This window comes from Telopea speciosissima, chromosome 2, assembly GCF_018873765.1.
Source record: "Telopea speciosissima isolate NSW1024214 ecotype Mountain lineage chromosome 2, Tspe_v1, whole genome shotgun sequence".
Taxonomy (NCBI): domain Eukaryota; kingdom Viridiplantae; phylum Streptophyta; class Magnoliopsida; order Proteales; family Proteaceae; genus Telopea; species Telopea speciosissima.
The window spans coordinates 53,320,293-53,334,497 of record NC_057917.1 but is presented as its reverse complement, the minus strand read 5'-3'; the positions used below and the strand labels follow the sequence as shown (position 1 = coordinate 53,334,497).

The following is a 14,205-nucleotide window of genomic DNA, read 5'->3' as shown; positions in this document are numbered from 1 at the left end:
GGCTTCCTACCGCAAGGTGTTTGGATGGATCAAACACCAGCTGAACATTGATCAGATACAAGGGAAGATCATACCACGATAGGTAGCAAAGACAAAGCTTTTCATTATTCAAAATTCGTATACAATGCTGGACTTGCTTACAAACTTATATAGAAGACTCAAAAACATGCGACACTAAAAAGGAAAGGTCTAACCCAATCCTTAACTAATAAGGTATCCTAAATTGACTAGGAAACTAAAATAATGAAGAAACTGACTCAAAACAGGACTGGACTTGTAGAATCCTAATCCAGCCTAACTAAAACACTTAAACAATTAAAATAAAGAAATAAAGGCACTAACATAACTAATCTCGTATGCCTAGCCTCTATCCATATTATAGGCCCATTAAAGTGGCCCATTACAATGAAAACACATGGCATCAAAGTCCCAACACATACATAACCCAACCCAGAGCTTATTTCTAATAAAACAAGCTCATTTAGGTGATTTAACTACATCAGATATCCTATACCCTTGTATCAGGGTGTGCCTGTCCGCCTGTCCTATGAGCATTTATTGGATTTGATATGCTTTAAGACAGTTTGTGTTGATGCTTGGTTACTGGTGCATACCACGTAGTGTGATAGTGACAGCTTGATTTGGATGGTTTGTGTCATGGGTATGACAAACCTTAATTATGTTATAGGTGGAGCATTAGGGCTCCTGGCCATTCAACGGTCGCTAAAATAATACAATTGGTAAAAGGCTACAAGCATGTGACGTGGTGTTGGTTTTGCTCAGTGTGGCAATGCTTGGCACTGGACCTTAATGTCTTGGAAATCCTTGTGGTTGGACAAGCATCCTTGCCAGGATACATTTAAGGGGCTAGTTGATCTGATGGGCTATCCTTTGGAGAGATCCCCACACTCTAGGTGAGTGTCTTGTTACTTGTGGGCTGCTTGGGTGGCTCAACACATTAGGCAGCTACTGAAAACTCTTGTGTTGCATGGGTGTATTGTGAAGGCATAGTTTGGTGGATCCTACAATTGCTCAGATGGTCTGAGGCTTGTCTTAGTCAATCATTGGCTAGGGTGTCGCATGGTCATGAGCTTGAAAATGAGGATGACCATGACATGATCAATAGAAAAGTTTGGAAACGTTATATGTTGTCCTAATAAATTAAGCATAGTGTCGGGTGGGCCACAATAAAATTAGGGTAATTTCCACGGACCTCCCCTGAAGAATGGCCAAATGCCAGGCACCTCCCCTGGCGCTTGAATTTGGACTCCCGCATCCCCTGCTGTTAACGGTGTCAAACCTCTAACACCACACTGTTATTATAATGATATTAAATGGTGACATAAAAGCAACTTAATAGACGAAACTACCCTTAAAAAAAGTGTTTTAATAGATCACCGAAGCAGAAACCTGCAACTGTACACGCCGACGACGGACGAGTTCATTCACCATCACCAAAGCAGAAACCTGCAACTGTGCACGCCGACGACGGATGAGCTCATTCACTGGGTAAAGAATTTGTAAAAAAGAACAGAAATCAAAGCCCACCATATTCGCCGGTGAGTGAAATTAAACTTGTAACTGGACTAGATTCTTCTATTTGGGTCTCAATGTTCGAAGAAAATCATTCTTTTTAACGTGTGAAGCATTGTGTCCTTCAATTTGGGACTAGTTGATGGAAACAAAAGTTATAATTTAAATTCAAACTGGTAAAGTTCTTCCCATTGACTTACCAAGACCTGGAATGATTGCGAGAACTCGAGCCAGAGGAAGGACATGCTGAGGAGAATGGATTGCTTACGGCGACGGAGGATCGTGAAGAAGGTGCGAAGCAAGTGGAGGAAGCGTGAGAGGTAGGAGACGTAAGACCAGAAGAAGACATGGCCGCTAGGGCGAGTCCCAAGGAGAAGCAGAGGAGCCACTGGAAAAGGGTTTTGGAACACCCACCAGAACCAACGGGTGTCACATATCTCGGAGGCGGTGGAGAGGAGGATCCCGACGAAGATGACGACGGAGAGAAGGGACATGGCGAGGCTGTGGATTGCAGGGATGGGGCCAAGAGGCACCGGACGGTGGCTGCGGCGGAAGAGAGCCAAGAAGAGGTGGAGGAAGATGGAGAGGGTGATGTAGGCGGCTATGGAGGAGAATAGGAAGGACCATGTGGAACCCCACGATTGGGAGTGACTCCATCAAAACCCCACAATCGACGGGTAGTCCGACAGCCAATAAGAGAGTGGTTTTCGTTGAATTGTGGTGGTTTCCATCTTCGAATTGGGAACGAATCGGCCACGTTAAGGATTTGCAGAACTCTCAGGCGGAGGAAAAGAAATGCTTTGATTAGCTTTGGTTCTTTGATTCCTGTTTTTCACAGAAGCAAACCAGGGTCTTTGTTTATTTGGAAAAGAAATGCTTCGATTAGCTTGAAACATTTTACCAGTTAGATTTTTTTATTTTTACTCTAGGCTTTCTTCACTCGAGCTCTCTCTGCTAACAAGTTCTTTTCGTTAGCAGAAGAGAATGTATTCTCTTTTATTTTATATACGAGGGTAATATGGTCATTTTAATTTTTTATTTGACACCGTTAACAGCAGGGGGTGCGGGAATCCAAATTCAAGCGCCAGGGGAGGTGCCTGGTATTTGGCCATTCTTTAGGGGAGATCCGTGGAAATTACCCATAAAATTAACTAGACAAAAATCAACTTGAACAGAATATGTAATGTATATATTTTTTCCACTTCTCCTCAGGTCATTTTTTGCCTCCTGGTCTTTTAGCTCCGCAAACCTTCACTATATCTGTAGCTTTTGTAGTGCTCACTAAAGCATCAGACTAGGCCATTTAGCTCCTCAAACATTCACCATATATGTACCTTTTGAAGTGCACACTAAGGCATCAGACTAGGCCATTGGAAGAGTCTTGGTCAAGGAGGGACATGGCACATGGGACCGAAAAGAGCCAAATTTAATGAGTTGTTAAAGGATAGACGAAGAGTATGCTATTGAAGACATTGCACTGTAAGTCGAGGAGGCGTTGGTTGATTGTGTATAAACAAAATACTGTTCCAAAGGCAGGTTCACTCCTTATCTCCATGGCCTTCATTATACATGCCCAAACCACATCAAATGACTTTTCCTCATTTTATAATGTATAATAACCACTCCAAAATTACCTCGAGAGTGCCATTTCTTTTTCCTGTAGCCATTGACTCATAGTAAAAATAAAATTCAAGATAGGACTCTAAATCCTAGAATGTGGGACAACTTCCCTGGTTTGACTTGGAACACTTAACTGGACTCTTAAAATATAAAGCTGACCTCACAGTTGACCAGATATAATTAAATATCTTACACTAACCCATGGCCTTGTAAGGTGTAACTAAAGGCCCCTTACAATATTTACCTCATGAATTGGCCACTTAATGATAATAACAAAAGTAAAAGAAAAAAAATCCTAATATCTAATATTTCCAGGTATAGAAGCATGCGTCTTCCTTTTCTGCTGGATAAGACTTCCATTGTGCAGTAGGTTATCTCATCCCTTGTGAGGTGGAATTCAGAGGTATAAATTATTCTCTGAGTGGAAATATGATTTGCATCACATGGTAGAATTTAACCTCATTAAGACCGATTTTAAGTTGGCGTTTTCTCAGTTCCGCATATATTTTGATTCCAAAGCTCCGACGGAGGGATAAGCTTCACGAAGTGGTGAAGCTTTTCAGTAAACTACTTGACTGGGATCCAAGTAGACTCGTCTATTGCTCTGTTATTATAGTTACAGTTTCCTTTTGTAGTAAATTTTTGATAATAAGTTTAGTAGGGTTGCAAATTCATGTTGCTAATGCCATAATGAAATAAGCATCTTTTTAGAGCTTTCTTTGTTTTCATTTTCTTGTTTGGGTATTTTGGTGTCCTCTATCTGAAGTTTGATATTAATAGGATGCAAGGATTGCTTCTGTGTTGCTCTTATAAATGTCTTGTTTTATCTTTCTTCCAGGCCACAGACAAGGTTGTCATATTGTTGATTATCATGGCCGCAGTGTTTGCTTTTGTGCCTCTGCAGTACCTTATGATGTTGATCTTCCTAGAGTCATTTACAAGGGAGATGCCAATGAGAAAAGATTGCAGTGATCGGTTGGTAAGGCGTGTAAGAGAATGGTGGCTCAGGATACCAGCAGCTCCTGTCCAAATAGTCAAGGCTGAAGTCAAAAAGAAAAGGAATTGATTAGTTCTTCTGGATTTGGACAAATATTCATCTGTGCATGGTCAATCACATATTGTCTTCTGCTTGACCAACCTAGTGGTATCACTGTTCTTGTCTATATTAGGGGCTTGGGTTCTGTCGATTGTTCACTTTAGTTTTTACTTTTTACAGGCTAGCTAAAAATGTTAAATGTCTTATTGGCAGCCAGAAAGAACATGGTTAGCCAGACCAGTTATTAAGGCAGCAGAAGTCATATTGATCATATAGTGATAATATGAAAGCAGTGCTAATTTATTTGATCTGAAATTCTATTTTAATTAAACAAGAATGGTAGTTCCTGACACTAACACTTAATTATTCCAGGACCTGATTTGAAGTCACCCATCATGTGGTAAGTGTCTGATGTGAGTTTTGAGCCTGTTAAATTACTGTTTTGGTCTCATTTGGCTGGCCATCTCTGATGGAAAAGATTTGACATCTTACACCTAGGTGTTTTCATCCAGCCTTTGCTGATACTATTTCTAGAATGGTTCTGTTGGTTTTCTGTTATCTTTCTGACCTTACATGCCAAATTTAATATTGCTCATTTGCATGCAACAATATAGTTTGGTTATCCTCTTCTAGGTCTGTAGGCTTTACATATACATCCTCTCTTAGTACTTTGGAATAATAGGAGTTAATGGGCATAATGACAGTCTTGAAACACCATATGTGAGAACTGAACAGAAGCTTTGTCATGCTTGGGCCAAGCTTATGAAGACTAAAACCTTTTGATTTTAGTGAACTTGTTGGAAATGAAAATCCTATTGGGCATCTCTCTCTGGAGTGTCTGTGTGTTTGTCTGAAAGGCAGGAGCTAAGATATATTGAAGTACAACGAGAGGATGGGGAGGAGGTTGCGTAACCGGTGACCCCACTATAAAATGGAGACGATATCATCAATCACGGCATTCACCGATAACTCAAGGACCAACAGTAGCACATCCATTGCACCACAGCAGAGACAATGGTGTTCATGTGACATTGGTAAGTACCCAATTAAACAGGTCATAGGCCATCTCAGTGTCACCCCAGGGGTGTATCATCAATCATGGTGTTCCAAGAGGCTTTAGTGGTTCGTTGGGTGATGCAATTGATGAAGAGGCAATTGTTAGGCGTGAGGATGAAGATATGTGGCTTGAAGAAGAGAGGCAAAGCCCATCTTTGGTATATATGAGAGGGAGAGGTGCAGAAGATCTGACAGTTCTAAAGTAGTTGTTGCTGTAGACTACCGTAATGGAATGGAGGGAAAAATACAAGAGAAGTTTTGAGTTTGAAAACATAGGATTTTGAACCGAGTTTTGTAGGTGAAGGGGGATCTCTTCACTCATGGGTTATGATGCCTAGATGAGACTCCGAGAGTAATGTCAAGGGCACTTTAGACATTCGTCATATAAGGGAGAGGGGGGGGGGAGTATTATGAGATCACAGCAATGGGTTTCTCTTCATTGACGTTTGAAGAAAACCTTTCTCCTGAGCTTTTTTTTTTCTTCTTTTTACACTTGAGTTTGTGTTTGAAATTATAATTTTGTGGGTCCCACCACTATTAGCAATAGAGGGATCTAGCTGTGGTCACAAGGAATGGTGTGGAGCGTCCAGACTCCCGACCCAACTTATGGTACAGTTCCAAGATTGAGCACCAATTTTGTGTATGTTTTTCAATTCTAATTTATAATTTTGGAGGAGAATTGTCCATAATTGGCTCCAATTGTGGAGGCCAATTCCTAAAATTAAGCCAGAATTGCGCACAAGGGATGGTGTAGAGGGTCCAGACTCCCGACCCAACTTATGGTAACAGTTCCAAGATTGAGCACCAATTTTGTGTGTGTTTTCAATTCTAATTCTTAATTTTGATGGAGAGTTGTCCATATTTGGCTCCAAGTGTGGAGGCCAATTCCTGAAATTATGCCCGAATTGCGAATTCTATGGCACATAGGAGAGCAAATTTTGGAGAGAATTGCAATTCTTGCCAATTCTGTGCTGAAGGCTTTAAAGGCCATACATTGCACAAGCTTTTAAAGGGCTTTGTTTGTCATTTTGTGGTCATTTTGTGATTAAACATAAGAAACATGAGGAAGTTGAGGAAGTTGAGGGAAAGAGGGTTTTGTGATCAATATAATAGAAGGGGAAGACGCAAATAGAGCTTTCAAACCTAATTCTACAATTATGAGACTGGCTTGGATCAAGGTTCTACAACTCGGGTTTCGACTAGGTTTTGATCAGTCAGAAAATGAGTTCGTCTCGATTTTGATCATATCTCGGTCGAAACCTGGGACTTTCTCTAGGCTAACTCGAACCTTGATTTCGAGGCCCATAAGTTGTTTTTTTGCCCTGATTCTTATTTTGTTGCCTATTTTTGACATTTTAAACTCAATCCATGCATTAGTTTCACATAGAACACTAAAAATATTACTTGTGGTTTTGATCCAAATTTGATACTCGTATATTGTTCTTGGATATGGCATCGGACGTATTAATATAATGATTTATATCTTGGATTGTAGAGCTTTGTTTGATAGCTTCCAAACTCATTTATATTGGGAGTGTCTTAATTGTGGGAATGTTGTCAAATCGCTCTGAATGAAATTATTTTTTTGGACATCAAAACAAATGAATATTTTACCACAATTTTGGTTTTTAGCAATGTTTTACCATATTAAGATTTATGAAATTTTTAGACTTGAGAAAAACCCCATCACTAGAAAGTTGAAAATTGCACCTACCGTCGAAAATCCAATTTTTGTTCTTGAAGTGGGGGGTTGACTCTTTTTCCTTTTGGAATTTGTTTTTTTAACTATTTTTATTGGATTCAAATAAGGGGTATTTGCATATTTATGAATAATATCTTAAGTAAATGAATACAAAAACATTTACTTAAATGATATTAGACATAAATAAGTGTCGGTCCTGGTTTCTAGCCTGGTAACTGACATACTTAAGTATTTGTACTGGTTTCGAGCCAGGTTTCCCCAAGTTTCGATGGCACAAATATGAAACTTGTGAAATTACTAATATTTTGGTCGAAAATCAGTTGAAACCATCGAATCTTGGTCGAAATCCTAGATTTTTTTAAAATCACTCTTCAACTCGTCTCGGAAACCTGCAAAACCAAGTTAACTCGGTGGTTTCGACAGGTTTCGATCGAGTTCTTCTTCCATGCTTAGGATTAATAGAATTGAGAATTACAATTGGATCCAAATGTGCCCTTTGACCTCTACTCTTTACTTGTATTTTATGATGACTGTTCTCATTGAACTTCTCAACATTACCCCTTTCCCACCAGTCAACCCAGGGTTGTTTGTTTGCCCAAAAAAACGGGTGAGATAATAAAAGAAGTGGGATCCATCTGTAATGGGGTGAGGGAACAATAAAAAGAAAGGAAAGGAAAGGGAAAGATGCGAAAAATGATTTTTGTGAACCCCACATTAATAAAAGGGAAAATTACATGATTATCTACTTCTGGGTTTTCATTTACAAAAGTGTCTACTCTATGTTTGAGTTAACAAAAATAGACAAAAACAAGTTAAGGTTTACAACACAGGACAAAATAATGTCTTTCCCTCAGACACTTACTATTTTAGACATTTTTACCCCTGTCATTGCCTTCTCGCCCAGGCATCCTCCATTCCTTGCAACCCTACCCTTGTCCTAGCCATCGCCATTCTCTGCTACCCCAAGTAACAGAGGGAAAAAAAAGAGATTTTTTCAAAGGGGAACTGCCGAGGAAGGAAGGAGAGTCACTGTTTTGTCTAGTTTTGTAAAACTAAACTTGTTTTTGTTTATTTTTGTTAACTCAAACATAGGGTGGACAGTTTTGTAAATGAAAACCCAAAAGTAGCTAATCATGTAATTTTCCCTTAATAAAATAACCAATTCCTTCCCTTCTCTACAAAATCCTAACTAAAAGGGGATGGGGTGGAAAAATTTGACTGCCACTTTTGGAAAGTTATCGCCTCACTTCTTCCACCCCAACAATCAAACAAACATGAGTTTTGGTGTTTTATGGAAAACTTACATTTTTCCCATGCTTTTTTTCTCACTTCACTTTTTCCGCCAAACAAACGGGCCCAAAATTTTCAGAACTTGAGGTAAATGGTAGGGGTCAATCAGATTGAGATTCTGGTCAATTGATTAGTTAAAACTCAGAACCTCTTTCTTTTAGTGCTTTAATCAATTAAAAAAAATATTTGAGGCTAAATATTGAGAAATAAAAAGGGGTGAGGACTACTTTCCTTACTAGGATTTTTTTATGGATTTTGCTCGGTGTAATCATATATTGGTGTTATACTTGAATTAGCATCCTTCGTATAATGGGGATATAATTAATAATAAAATAGAAGGACGAAGGATGGGCACGCCGTTCGCATGCGGTGTTAGTGGTATGGACCAATGGGAGTGTGGGACAAGAGGAACAAAAGTCTTTTCCAGTGGTGGGGGAGAGTAGGGGTGTCAATTTTAGGTCCGCACCGGTAGGACTGGCCTATCTTGACTGGTGAAAGCCTAAAATCGGCCCGACATATTAGTTAAACGTGTCGTTCATGATGCAAGGGGATGAACCGATGGACGCCCGACTGAGCCCGACATGTTTAAGTCCATTTATGAACTGTTTGTTTTACTCCAATTACCCCTTAAATTTTCTATGTTGTCCCAACTATACCCTTTATTGATATCATTGAATAATTTATCTTCTCGCATTATGTAAGCTATATATAAAGGACTATAACTTAATAAAAACATAAAATTGAAAATTGAATAGTAATGCACTATGAAGTTGATAGGCTAAAAATAAACGAAACACATAATCAAGGCCATTTATAATATTATTCAAAATGGCATCATATATAAGTCCATTGAGATTGAAGTCCATAGAGCACCAAATGCATTGAGATTTACTTATTTAGCTAAAAGCTTAGTGAGGAACATTCTCTCAAGTTTGTTTCAACCCAAATAATTGAATCATTAAATGGACCAAACTTGCATAGCCCGATTGCAGCCCATTTAGTCTGAGCCCGTTAATAGGCCCATTTAACTTATTTAGTACGGACTCGATATTAGATTGGTACCCAATTGATCGTTTATAAGTAGGACAATGCCTAGTCTATGAGGACCAATTACTTAAACAGGCCGATTACGGTGTGGGATCCTAAAGTAAGGGTGATCGATTAGACCTGACCGAACTCAACCCGGACCGATTGACTGACACCCCGAATGTCTAATACTGAATTAAATAAAAAAGAAAATAGAAGAGGTCATTTTAGTCTCATTTGCAAATGAGGCAATGTCTATCCCTTTTGCCTTTATTTATATGCATATGATGCCCTTAAATAACTCCATCAATTTAAATTATTACTTTGATTCTTCATCCTAAAAGAAATTAACTAATTTTTTTTTAAATAAGACTAATTAGCAAAAGTGGAAAAGTTTACTCCAACGTCACATGAATGACAGAGGCAAAAAGGGGGCAGAATTAAACCAAGGAGATGGATTGCTAATGATCAAGAAAAATATATTGATTTTACAATCCCAACCAAAATCTTTTTAGTTTTCTTACGGTAAGAATCATGAAGAAAGGAAAACGATAGATAAAGGATTTAAAGAAACAACAAAATTAAATTGAACATTCATACCTTGATGTTGCTAAAGCTTGAGGATGAAGAAAGATCGAAGAAGAAGAAGAACCAGGCTAGAAACCCCAAAAGAATGGAAGAGTCACAAGAGAGCTTCCTCCAAATAAAGCAATGACGGTTGTAGTCATCATAACAGATATAAATTGAAAAATCCCGTTCACCCCCAAACCACCTTATATCGGTCAGGGTGGACGGAGGTGTTCCTCTCCTCAAAACAACATTTTATAGCCTAAGGATAACGGTTAAAGTTGGTATGAGTAGTATTTTACCAGGCCCCGCTGAGTCCTTCCCTATTATGGGGCTCTAATTAAGCCTAGGCTTGCTTTGTATTCAGGCCTGGCTTTATTTTCTACAAGTTTTTATGAATTGCATACATCTTATGGGGTAGGGGGATCGCTGCCAAACTGCATGGCCCTTGCACCAATGTCGAGGCCAATGAGAGTGTGTAGCATCCCACTGAGTAAGGTGTTAATTCTAAGCCCACACAGTTTCAACTGATGAAAACCCGAAACATGCCCAACACATTAGCTAAACGTGTCATTCACGATGTAAGGGGATAGATCGACGAGTGCCCAACCGAGCCTGACACGCTTAAGGACCGACAAGTTTAAGTCCTTTTATGAACCGCTTGCTTTACCCCAATTACCCCTTAAATTCCCTATTATCCGAAATATACATTTTCTTAATCTTCTTGATTAATTTATCTTCTCACAATACATGAACTATATATAAAGGACTATGGACCAAGTAAAAATATAGAATTAATGAATATTAAATATTAATACACTATAAAGTTGATGGGACAAAAATAGACGAAACATATAATTGAGGCCATTAATGTTGTTTGAAATGCCATCATATGTATGTCCATTGAGATTGAGGCTCATAGAGCTCCAAATGCATTGAGATTACTTATTTAGTCGTTAGCCCAGTGAGGAACATTCTCACAAGTAAGTTTTGTTTCATCTTGAAGAATTGAATCTCATTAGGAGCTATGTGGACCAAATTTGCATCGACCAATTATATCCCATTTAGTATGAGCCCATTTAGCCCCTTTATAGCCCATTCAATATGAGCCCAATTATAGACCGGTACCTGACCGACCGTTAATAAATAGGACCATTCCTTGCCTATGAGGACCGATTACTTAAACGGTCCGATCATAGTGCAGGATCCTAAAGTAGGGGGACCAATTAGACCCGACCAAAATCGGCATGGATCGACCGATTGACAACCTTAGGGGAGGAACAAACGCATGGCTGAGCACAACGTCAACATGCCCAACATTTTCACTAAAATTAATGTGCCATTCAATTTCATAAATTTTTTTTTTTTTTTTTTTTGGGTAGAAACAAAATCTATTGAAAGGAACGGATTACATTCCTGGTCTCTGAAATATAATCAATAGAGACCCAGGGATCGGAGTTGGGCCAAACTATCTTATCCGTTAGGGATAGAGCCCTTCTAGAAAGAGAATCTGCAATAGTGTTGACATCCCTTAAAATAAAACGAAAAGAAACATCATCAAGGTAGGAGACCAAGTGTTTACATTCAATTTCATAATTACACCTTGTCATATATGAATATGTGATCATGTAACAAGTTTGGTGACACTCAATGAGAGTATTAGTTTTTTCTTTTCTATATACCACCGCTCAAGTCTCCCCTTTTCATAAGAAGATATAGATCAAATGAAAATGTAAAATTGGAGATCTGATAACTGCTTTGATGAAGGGAGGAATGAGGATATTGTCTCGTGTCATACCTTTTTTTTTTTTTGGTTTTGCTTGGTACCATGTTTACACCAATCTTGTGACCATAATGATTTTGTCAAAATAAACGCTGATTAGTATTTTTGTAATGAAAAGTTCAACCCCATAATGATCTTGTATCCTCAATGCAACAATCTCATCTTTTTTGTGCCACATACATGGTTAGTTACACTCAAAAGAGCTGTTGGTTTTACATGTATTTAAAGTAAAAGAAGTATGAAAATATCTCTCTTTTTTCTTTCAAAAGAAAAAATGTTTTGTGTGTTGTGTTTCCACAAAGTTTGAATCTTTGATCTTTCCAAAGTTGCTTTTAAGCAAGACATTTTTGTGGGGAAATTTAATCCCACATTGGAAATGTAAAAGAATGAAATAAAATTCATATATTAAAATGGGAACTACAAGGTTAAGACTCCATGAAAAAAAGGTTCTCTATGCTCTCTTATCTCCAAGGGTTTGGGGTTTATTTTCGCACACAGTGCATCGGGCCTGGCCGGATAATGGGGAGGCAAGGCCTTGTATGTGTGTGGTTTCTTTTGTTGACGGTTGGACTATACTTATATCCGGATTTCTTTTTGCCGGCTTCGGATAAGGTTTTTCCTACGTCGGAGTTTATCAGGGACCATATTAAACTATTCTATTCTTTGTTCGACATTGAACAAGGTTATATGCAAATCGACGATCTTGCGTTGCACACCATCCAAATTGTTTTAGACGCCATCAACCGTTATTTATTTTTTTCTCTTAGAGAGACATTCTTTGTGCTATTTTGGAAAAATGTGTCCAAAGGCATCTCTCCTCTTCTCTGTGTGGACTTCCAAAAAGTAAACCTCTATTTTCCGTTGTTTTAACGATCACTCTTTTGAAAGTTTTCTTTGAGTTTGAGCATAACTTTACAGAACTTGAAGAGACTAGGGCTGCAATAGGGTTGGGTTGGGCCGGGCTTTGTAAAACCCTAGCCCAACCCTGAGTCTCCTTAACTGGGCCCAGGCCCGACCCAGCCTTGACTCAAGGCGTGAAAAATCCAACCCTGACCTACCCTCAGGGTCGGGCTAGTTAGCCCCTGATTGGCCCCGATCTTGGGGAGGGGTAAGGGAGATGCATGGGTTGGACTAGGTCGGGGAGGAAATGATCAATTATAAATAAAATAACACTATAATAAAATGTTTAGATGACATTTAAAGTTTAAAATATATATATTATATCAATATATATTTTATAGTATAACTTAAAACAGGGTCCGGCTGGGCTGGGCCAGGCTCAGCCTGAAGCCTAAAGCCTCAACCCTGACCCGACCCAACCTGACCCTGACTCAGAGTTAGAACTTTTCAACATTGACCCGCCCTCAGGACCGAGATATCTCAATCCAGGCCTTGTTCGGGCTCAAGGCGAGTCAGGGCAGGTCTGGGCCAACAAGGCCAAACTTGCACCCCTAGACAAGACGCAATAAGAAAATGCATTACTACTCATGGAAGCTAAGGTCTGTTTTATCTTGGAAATCAATTCACATTTCTCTTGGTTACACCATTAGGGGCGACTATGGTCTTTAGGAGTGACTTGACTCAGCCCACATCTATCATTTACAAAGTAACAAATGCAACACTACTAAGTTCGTAGTTTTTTTGTTTTTTTTGATGAGTACTAAGTTCGTAGTTACAAGAAGGCCTTGGAGTGATTGTTTGGACAACGTAACTGATAAGTTTTGGTTCTCACTTAACCCATTATCATTATTATTTACAACATTTCTTACAGTCAGTCATGGCTGGTGTTTATGCTCTTCCTCAATAACAATACCATGTGCCATCTCACCAGACTATGAAGAGCCAACCACAATAGATCGACTTTGGTGCAATGCTTTTGCCCATGCATCAAAGAGGAGGTGAAGAAGGAAGAATCCCTTGTATCATTGTATGTGACTTGGCAATAAAAAATCTCTCTCAGTACTTAATAGGATTCAAAAGCCTAATTCTTAAATTACAACGGAGGAAGAAAAAATGTGACGCATGGGGGAGAGAGAATTTTGGATCAAGATTGTCTCTCGGGAGCCCAGCGCCCAGGATGCTGTCAGGGGGCATCCAACGGTTGAGGTGTGCCGCACATATCTCGATGCACGCCTAAGGATGTGTGCGACACAGCCCAACGGCTGGCAGCATCCTGGGCATGCTGGGCTCCCTGGTGCCTTTCTGCCTATTTATCCCTAGTTTTAAAAGAAGTCTATCCTTGTGACAGTCAAGATGCCAAGTAATGTGATCATATTGGGTAGGTCTATTCAGATGTCCCTTTCTTAACACTTGAGAAAACAAAAGTATTTGCAAATACGATATTTCTTAATTCTTAAGAAATGATGATTGCATATGATACCTTTGTGTTAAAATAACATTTAAGTTTCCTATGAAATAGTATTATTATATTTTAATCCCTCCACTTTACAATATCATATAATAGACCTACGAGCATGAAATTTATTACTATCACCACCCTATTCCATCGAAAAATCTCATTTAAAGAATCTTGATCATTTATTAGACGTAAAAAATATTTACAAAAACATACCACCAAGCTCGAAATTTTTG

The 14,205-nt window shown here is 39.0% G+C and overlaps 1 protein-coding gene across 1 annotated transcript in view; it reads left to right on the top strand.

Moving 5' to 3' along the window:
• Positions 1 to 4,425, top strand: part of LOC122652256 — a 29,043-nt gene extending 24,618 nt beyond the window's left edge. The window contains exon 10 of the mRNA XM_043845948.1: positions 3,992 to 4,425. Within this exon, the coding sequence (XP_043701883.1) occupies positions 3,992 to 4,219 (228 nt within the window). The 3' untranslated portion in view covers positions 4,220 to 4,425. The remainder of the gene's footprint in view (positions 1 to 3,991) is intronic.
• The last annotated feature ends 9,780 nt before the right edge of the window (positions 4,426 to 14,205 follow it).